The sequence below is a fragment of the Sciurus carolinensis genome, chromosome 8 (assembly GCF_902686445.1).
Source record: "Sciurus carolinensis chromosome 8, mSciCar1.2, whole genome shotgun sequence".
NCBI classification, from domain to species: domain Eukaryota; kingdom Metazoa; phylum Chordata; class Mammalia; order Rodentia; family Sciuridae; genus Sciurus; species Sciurus carolinensis.
Genome location: NC_062220.1, coordinates 44,702,929 through 44,712,641, shown reverse-complemented (window position 1 = coordinate 44,712,641; position 9,713 = coordinate 44,702,929). Strand labels below are relative to the sequence as shown.

At 36.5% G+C, this 9,713-nt stretch overlaps 1 protein-coding gene across 3 annotated transcripts in view; it reads right to left on the bottom strand.

The window, feature by feature from the left end:
• Nucleotides 1-245: 245 nt before the first annotated feature.
• Col28a1 (collagen type XXVIII alpha 1 chain) overlaps nucleotides 246-9,713 on the bottom strand; it is a 196,400-nt gene continuing 186,932 nt past the window's right edge. The window contains exons 34-37 of one of the 3 annotated variants that reach the window (XR_007109989.1): nucleotides 5,069-5,258; nucleotides 3,312-3,488; nucleotides 2,215-2,271; nucleotides 246-401 (exon numbers count right to left, since the gene is read on the bottom strand). Coding sequence is in view for 2 of the 3 variants with exons in the window: in XM_047562843.1 (XP_047418799.1) it covers nucleotides 3,316-3,488; nucleotides 5,069-5,258 (363 nt within the window). In the remaining variant the exon portion in view is untranslated. Of the gene's footprint in view, nucleotides 402-1,289; nucleotides 2,272-2,928; nucleotides 3,489-5,068; nucleotides 5,259-9,713 lie in introns of those variants that run through there. The other 2 variants (XM_047562843.1, XM_047562842.1) reach the window with 2 other exon arrangements.

Below are 9,713 nucleotides of genomic sequence, written 5' to 3'. Positions count from 1 at the left end.
CTAAAAACAGAGGAAAAGGCCACAGCCAAGGAATGTGAGTGGCCTTCAGACATTGGAAAAGACAAGGAAATGAATTCTCTTTCAGTGCCTCCAGAAAAAACATAGCCCTACAGATACCTTGATTTTAGCCCATCGACACCCGCACGAATTTCTGAGGTATAGAACTTTAAGATAATATATTTTTGTTGTTTAAGATACCAAACCTTTGTTCATTTATTACAGCAGCAAAAGGATATCAATGCAGATGTGCCTCACAAAGTGCAACCCAGTTCAGCTGTGCAGAACATGCAGAATGCAGATTAAGTCAAGTACTCTGGGTTCTTGGTGTTGGGCAGGATAGGGATGAGAAGGAACCACAAAGGAGTAAACCTTCAAGTTGTCCTTGAAATGCTAGAACTTTGCTAGTTATGGAAAGAAGAGAAGGATATTTCAGAAAAAGATACAAACACCCAAATCAGCCTTATAATATGTTTGCATCTCAATTTTCTATGGGGGTACAGTTATGAAAAACTTGAAAGAGGAATAAAAATACCTTTTCTCCTGTCAAAATAGCAGCCTAGATACTTTGAAATGTCCTACTTTTCAACAACATATGGTGACTAATATATACTTTTTAATGCATTGCTGGGTTTCCAGGAAACAAGAAAACATGCACAGCCCTAACCAAAAACTGATAGAAGGCTGGGGGTTACACTGAATATGAAGATGGGAATCTAGAGAGGTGATGGGAACTCAGTGATTTTTGTCCTGGAGAAATTTCTCATCCAGGAAAGGTAGTTGAGAAGCTGAGAGGCATGAGCAAGGAGCAAAAAGTTTTAACTACAAAAGGGGAGATGGGTAAATCTCACTGCTCTAAAATTAAGGTAGGCAGAAGAATGGAAGGAAGGAAGAAATGAAGAGAGGGAAAGAAAACTTAAAAGATAAGCTTTAAAGATGTTAGCAAAACAAACCCCAAGAAAATAAGTAAAACTCGGGATATATAAAAACTCCAAGAATTCAATAAAGAAAAAAATCCAATAAAAAAATCTCCCACAGTTATAAACAGGCATTTCTCAGAAACAGCAGCACAGATGCTGAGAAAGCATGTTGGGACCTCACCAGGGAGTGCTACCTTAAAATAATATGCCATTTTCATTCAACTTAGCAAAGTCAAGAACTAATCAATACACTAAGTACTAATATCAAAGCAATAGTAACTCTTCTACACAACTGTTGAACAATGAATTTCTTCAAACACTTTTGGGGAAAATTGGTATGATATATATTAATTTTGAATACTCACATGCCCTGCAATCAAGCAATTGCACTTTTGGGGTAGATATGCTAGAAAAACACTGTGTATATACATTCAGAGACATAAATAAAAGCTTTCATAGCAACATTGATAAAATAATGAAAAAAAATGAGATAGAAACAACTTAATTGATCATACTACAGTAATGGTTAAATATATTGTGGTATATTCACATAAAAATTATACAACTATGAAAGTAAATAAATGCATATGAACAATTATATTATTAATACAATTTTAATTTTTTTTTTTTAAGTGATAGGTATCAAATCCAGGGTCTTGAACCTGCTAGGCAAGTGCTCTGTCACAGAGCTGCATCCCCAACCCATTTTATTTATTTATTTAATCTTGAGACAGGACCTCACTAATTGTCCGGGCTGTCCTTGAGCTTTCAATCCTCCTGTCTTAGCCTCCCAAGTCATTAAGATTATAGGTATGTGCCACCACATCCAGCTATAACACAAATTTTCTAAAGCTCAAAAAACTAATAAGTTATTTAGGAATATATTTTATATGGCAAAATATATGATTAATTATAATGTTGAATGAAAACAGAAGACTAAACTACCCTGCCATTTTTACAAAGTTCTAAAATATGCAAGACTAAACGTATTGTTTAGCAATACATGTGGTTTTACATGTAAAAGCACCTATACAACCAATAGCAATGGTTTATACGTTCTAAATAGGATGTCCGTAGTGTGCAACAGGAGGCTGTGGTGGCAGATGGTACTCAAGAACTTCAATAGAGGGGGCATTGTTTGATTCATTCTCTAGATGATGTGTTCACTGGTGTTCATGTTATTATCATGTTTTTAAATTTACAAGTACTCTTTTTTTGTATCAAATATTACATAATGTAATTTTAATTACACCCCAAAAGTATAATATTATTTTTGCTAAGATGGCTATTCTTTCACCTCCTTCTTCCTTGAGAGTTCTTTTCAATATTGTTGAACTTGAATGAGAGACACAGTCTAGAAGAAGGAGAAAGTGTGTTGTTAGATGATACATACAAATCCTGTCTGAGCTCGGCTCAGAACTAATGTCTTCCCAGAGTTGATGTTATAAAATTATTAGAAAATGACAAACTGAATCCTCCATTACTCATATTTCAATTTGGTGGCTCATTTCTCAGTGTGAGTCCTATCTTTAAATTACCCTGCTCAAAAGTAGATGTGGTGGGCTTCAAGTGGTTGTTGGCTGCCAAGTGCCTTCTCATTCCATCCCCATAAAATTGAAAGTTCTATTCATGTATTTTTAAAATTGCTGTGTTTAAATATATAACTGAAACATACAATGAAGGCCTTCTTATCAAACATGTTGGAGAAACAGGAAGTGACAGTTTATAATACATTATAGTAATCTTTTTTATTTTTTTATTTTTTTTATTTTATTTGTTCTAATTAGTTGACAGTAGAATGCATTTATACATTTTGATAGATCATACATAAATGGAATGTAATTATTCTAATTCAGATTAATTTCTCTATACTATCACTTTTGGGGCATGTATGGCAAAAATCTAACTGCCCTCACCTTACCCATTCTTAACCAGCACACATGCATAAAAATATCCTGATCACTTCTAATTTTAACCAAGGTTCTTCCCTAGCACCTATCTTCTACTAGGGACAGGGGTGTGAAGGTATGAGGGATAGGGTCATGGGCAGAGCTAGGGGTTTGACCCAGCATAATGTATATGACAGGAATTAACAAGAAACAAACTCAGATCATGGGTCCTGAAACAGGCAGAGTCTGTGTATCCAAGTTATACAGCCCTGAGTCCCAGTCCCCTGCTCCTCTTCCTTTTACTTGATTGACAGTTGATGATCTACTAAATTTGTCAGTGTCTTAGTTTTCTTGTCTATATAAGCCATTAACACCACCCACATCCTAGGGTTGTTATGAGGATTCCATTACATTTTCACATTATAAATACTCAGTATAAACACAAAATGGCAACCTCTTTGTATTGGATTCTTTCTGGGATTTTGATAGAGACAGTTTAATTTACTTGCTCATCCTTGAATGCAGATTTCCTGGCATTCCTTTTCACTGTTGAATCTGTTTCCTGATCCACCGCAGCCACTGAACCAAAAGCGGGCACAAGAGTTGACCTGTTTGTCATAATACCATCGAACCACATAGTTGCCACAGTTTCCGGGTCTCAAGTCTTCCAAGCATCTAGGATCTGGGGTGAGAAAAAAGTAATGCATTACTAGAGGTTTTTCTTTTACTGGGATGAAGAGTAAAAGTTTTATGAAATTATATTTAAAAAATATTCTTTCTGTGCATTAGCAGACCAACTAAGAAAATATGATTCTAAATTAGTGAATGAAGGGATCCAAAAAACCCAAAATAGTCATCTACCACCTGAAATGCTACCACTAGACATTCATTCCTTTGAAAACAAAAAAGTTTTTGATCTTCATGAAACCCCATTATAAATTCACATTTCCCTGAAAGTGTGAGACTTTATTTACTAATACTTTTGTGGGGATTAGTTGATATGAGAAAGACAGGACTTCTTTCATTTACTTTGGATTTGATTTAAAATCAAATTAATATTTGGAATGAAAATGACTTGCACCTTCTGTACATATTCCCTTTCAGTTTATTCATGGGAAGTATCATTATAATCAGGCTGTGCCTCCTAAAAAGGAAAACCCTGTAAGTTAGCAAAGACAGGAAAATGAGGGGCTCTTTATATCACAATTCCCTCTAAAGGACAACTCTAAGAGGATGCTAAAAATATGATCTGACCTTCTAATGTCAATTTACAAATAAATTTTAGAAATGCACCCACTGTAAAGAAAGCAAAGGAAAGTCATAATAATAAAGTCATATTGTACTAATAAGATTCCTCTAATTAAAGAACTTTCAATCTGTAAATCTTTTTTTTTTTTTTTTTTTTTTTTTGAGAGAGAGTCTCACCATCATGTTGCTCAGGCTGCCCTCAAACTCATGGGTTCAAGTGACTCTACCACTATGCCAGACAATGTTAAATCCCTTTTTATTGGGTGACTCTCCATAGTACATTGACTTATATTTCCTACCAGAAGTGAATCCAAGGTGGGATAAGCCAAAAATAAATAAATAAATAAAAAAGACCAAATGGGTAATTGTGCCTGTGACTTCTATTGTGTGTATGGTTTGTATCACAAGCTTCATTTCTCTATAGCAAAATCAGTTCTTTCTCCATCCCTTATGAAGGTTCCTTAGACAAAATAGGAAGAAACATCTTCTACTTCTGCTCTTAAAAACTAAATAATGTATATTGTATAACTTGTTTTCAAACCATTCTAAACATGGATGTTGTTTTTCTTGAATGTTTCACACACAAAAATATGTATACAGTAATGAGTTTTTCATACATATTAACTCCAAGAAAACATGTTAATGAATCAAATCTAATATAAATTTAGCTTTTTTTTCTTTCTTGTGCAACCAAGAGGTCAAAACCTCAAATGCCTACATGTATGAAAGTCACATGTAAAACAATAGGGAGCAAGCTGGACTATGGCACATGGAATACAATCTTCTCTAAAGGCATTCAATTCGATATAATAGTAACAGCTTTAAAACTTTTATAACCAAATTTATTCCACAGCCAGCCAGTTTTCAAGTCTCTACATAACCCAGTGAAAAATGTCTTTTGTCCTCCCTGGGTAGAATCATAGCATTCTTTTTTTGAATGAAATTTTGGAGACCATTTTTCCTGTGCTTGCCTCACATGGCGGGTACAGCAGTTGATTGTCAAGTATCTCTTACCTTTGTACACCAAATTATCCTGGTGTAAAATCAATCCAGGACTTGGAGTTCTGGTTTTTATACTCTCAAGGGTGCTGAGCAATGGCCCGAGAGTGGCAGCAGCCTCAGAAAAGGAAGTGGCAGCCAAGCTATGAGCCCATGTTGGCTCTGGAGTCTCATTCTCCTCATCCTGGGATCCAGGGACACTGAACTACACACACACAAAAAAATGTATACATATTTTTTGTTTCTGATAATTCAAATGAAAAAGTTAGTTTTCTTCTGGGAAAATTTGAAGAAAAGTTCAGCATGGCTATGTATCCTCAATTTTCTGATACTATTTCAAATAAAAGCTCAGAAAATAATGCTTCTTCTGTGTCAGGCATCTCCGAATAGCTGGGTTGTGGATTTCCCCACCACTCTGTGTAAGTGTTGGTGTAGACACGCACATCACCCACCTCCAAGTGCAGATGCGTTCCAGACAGCTCTGCATACAGGGCAAGAAAGATGTGAGGTTGGGAAGGGTTTAATTTTATTCTTTTCTTAGTCACTGCTATGAGGAGCAAAAATAACTACTAATTTAATGTTTTCATGGCCTTTTCTACCCATTTATATCACTAGGGATTTTAACCATACATTCCAAAATATGCGCCATGAACACAATCAATTTTGAGGCTGGAAATCAGGGTGACAGAGCATAATAACATAGCCGAGATGAAAACAACAGCAATAATTTGTCATCTAATTTGATAGCTGCCCAATTTCAACAGGAAGGCTTCCCTTCCTGTCACCCAGACCCCAACTAACCTCAAGGCTGTGGGGGCTTAACTTCAGAGATATGTTGGACACCTAAGGAACAAAGAATTACAATTTCAAAAGCAAATTTCTGGGACCAAAACTTTCAAGTTTCATCTAAATTCATCTTCTGTAATGAAACCAGGAAGAAAAGTTTTTGCTGGAAATAAAGAAAAATCATGTCGGTTTTCTTGACCATACTCCCAGCAGTTAGACAAATCTTTTAGGGTAACAATTGTGTTCTTTTTTTTCCTCTCTTTTTTCCCCCCACTATGAAACCCCACTACATGAAGTCAAATCAATGATTCATCTCAATCCTGGTCCAGTATGGTCATTTATCCTTATAAGGCCCTCCCTTGTTTGTTTGCTTGTTTGCTTTTTGTTTACTTAAATAGGCATATTTATGAACAGGGTAACATAGTTTGGGATGCTCTTTTACCCAGGATTCCTGGAAAGCTGTAACAAAGAGCAAGGTAGTTGTCATCTTTAGTTGCTCTCTGCTACCTAAACTGTCCTGCATTTGATGCAAACACACACACACACACACACACACACACACCATGGAGGAAGGGCTAATTAATTCTAATACTCGTGTATGTATATTTTTAAAGTTATTAAAGTACTACTACATGAGTCAGAGCAAATATTTCCATTAGAATTGGTCATTGGCCCTACATAAAAAGCACCCAATTCAAATATCATAGTAACTTTTCAGTGATTTCAAAACACAAAGTGGTTTAAATGAATGTACCTCGTGCATACCTCGAGGTTCCTCCTTGTTTCAGAATGACCCTGTGTGTAACATGGCAATCTAAATATCAACTTTTGCTGCAATCATAGAACTAGAGACTTATAAGGACAGAAGAAATTTTTCTTAGTCCCTCCTGCATTGTGGAGAACTGAGAAAGACCCCATCTCAGGAAAGAAGTACCATAGTTTTTTGCTTGCCTATGTTATGATAAGCAAGAAATAAGAGTTTGAAGAAAAGTTTATCAAGCATTAAAAGTCAACTGATCTTAGTCTACACCTCAGATATGCTGTCTACAGGGTGAGAATGTGCCTTTAAGTGCTCTGGGCAGCAGGTTTATCTTAAATGAATTAACTCAAACTTTACATCTTTACCTGACTATTCTGAGACCGCCTAATTATTCTTTATGTCTTGTAAGCTTAGGAATGTCTGGGTCTTTTCTTAGTCACATGGTCATTTGGGAATTTTGACAACTGTAATTTTACACCACATTCCAGAATATAAGCACAATCAACTTCTTTTATAAATGAAAATATTTTCATCAATCTTCCGGCTCAACATACTTCAGATTATTTGAACAAATACATAATTGTTATGGTTTGTTATTTTTATAATTTTCTTACTTATTACAAAAGCAAACATTTATTGAAAGGAATTTTAGAAAACATGGACAAGGAAAATGAAGAAATAGAAATCAGAAGTAATTCTGCCTCCCAGAGATAATCGTTATTGATATTAAGGTATGTTTTTTTCTCAGTTTACATGCATAACTTTTTAAAATGCTGCATGTTTCTATGCTTTGCAGTATTTTCCTTAGTATATATTATGATCATTTCATATATTTTATCATGACTGCAACACTATTTTAAATATAAAATATCTCTAATGATAATGGTCTTTTTTGAAATTTCTTTCTTTTTCTTTTTTTTTTTTTGTTTGTTTTCTTCTGTTACAAACCTCAGGGCTACTTTGTGGGTTGAAAAACATATGTGTTCAAAGCTTCGAGACAAAGTCCCCTCCAAACATTTTTTTTTACAATTTTGTTTGCTCACTGAGAGTGTGTTCCCTAAACAATTACCCTTTACTAGCTATTATGTTTGAAAAGATATATAATTACCAGTGTCACTATTAAAAATTCTCCAGCTGATCTATAGAGCTGTGCCACAATCTGTCCCCTCTACACAATATGGTCTCACCAGCCACTGTGACCCTTTGGGACCCTCCATTCCTCCTCCTTCATTCTGCCTCAGGCTCTCAAAATCAACCCTTCTCCACGACCCATTCAGAGTTGCTCTCCATTTGTAAAACTTCCATTAACCACTCAGTACAGATTCTCCACTTCTAGATAATGCACAAAGTCTTCTGACTCTCCAATCTGTGACTCTGATTATACAGAATGTACCCTTTAACCCTATATTGAAGGGGGACATGCCAGCCCCTAAATATGCCACTTTTGCATATTGATTATTTTGAGGCAATTGAGAAGAAGGAAATGCAGAAAAAGCTATCTGCCCTTTCACCATTTGACTAAAAGTGGGACCTAAACTTATAAAGATGCCCTTCCTTGTCTACCGGGAAGGACAGTTAATTACTGGAGACCACGCTAGATTCTTAGTCCAGAGTTGGCACTAGAGAACTCTACATAACTAATTCTTATCTTCCACTACTTCCCCCATATATTCACCTTCCCACAATTTGCTACCCTGAAAACTCAGAGTCCTTTTTCTTTGTCTTGTCACTTCTTTACAAATTTATTGTTCTTTTGTTAGGATTCTATACAAGCCTGGCAGTGCTAACCACCCCTTTGAGTTATTCATCTCTGAATGCCCTATGTGTTGTGTGCTGCACATGTTAATAAACTTCTGTTTGTTTTCCTCTTGTTAATCTGTCTTTTGTCAGTCAAATTTACAGAGCTCCAGACAAGAGCTTAAGAGGGCAGAGGAAAAAGAAAAATGTTCCTCCCGCCACTATTTTGTACCATTTCCAGTTCACATTTATAAACATCACAGCCCTGATAAGAGAAATTGAACAATGCCATTTGTTCTTTTTCTTTACATCTTCTTTTTTTTCCCTCTCCTTACTTTCTCTTCTTTTGTTTCAAAGGCATAGAGCAAGCAAATAGTAGCTACTGAATAAATTCACAGTGGGTTAGAGTCTCTTACACTCTCTTCAGGCCAAACTTAATAAGGATATGCAAAGAAAGAAAGAAAGGCAACTTTGGATTACCCAACTCGTCTAGGCTTTAAGGTCATAGTTTTTAAAATAAAAAAGATCAGCCCTGGCATAACCTTCCAAGAGGGGGACTTAAGCACTCATAATTAACCAGCAAAATAAACACTGATTCATGCTAGTGGCTGCCTCTGGAGAGGAGGACAGAAAAGAGCTCTGGCGAGTAAACAAATGGAAACACTGGTTATTTCTGGGGGCAGGGTGTGCTCTCAGGTGTTTGTTATATTCTCTGTTCCTTTTTATGCACAACCTAAAATCACAAGCTTGCCTACAGGTGTGCATGTTTCTGATCCTGCCACACAGGCCTCTCTTGATGGGTTGGGATGATTCCAGCTTCAAGCAGGAACTCAACCTAGCAAAAGGCACAAAAGAGGAGTCTCAGGGCATGTGGCAGCTGAACACTGGGGTCCAGGACTGCTCCATGCAGCTGGACAAGCAGATCTGTTATCATCCTTCTCTTTCAGCCTTCAAACTGATCTTTAAGCAGAGGAAAACAGACTCCATCACATCCTCAGAATATGAATGCATGAGCTAATGAGGATCACTGACCAGGAGGCACACCATTCCAAAGGTCTTTTGGTTTCTGATTTCCAAACATTTGCCTCCTAATTCATTACCCAGAATCTTTTATATATCACAGACAAGCTCTTCAACTCTGAGCTCATGTCTGCTCTGCATGAATGCTAATGATTTTGTGCATTAGTCCTGTGTTCAGACTCAGGCTTGTCCCAGCATTGCAGGTCAAAATTTCTCCCATTTGGGTGTGAGGATTCTGCTATTGCCAAATGGTCCACGGCCAGCACCTTCAAGGTGTCTGGTTTCTCAGGAGTCCTCCTTGATGGACTCTTCCCAGGTGAGAACACTTCTTTGCCAGGACTCTCAGCACTTAAATCC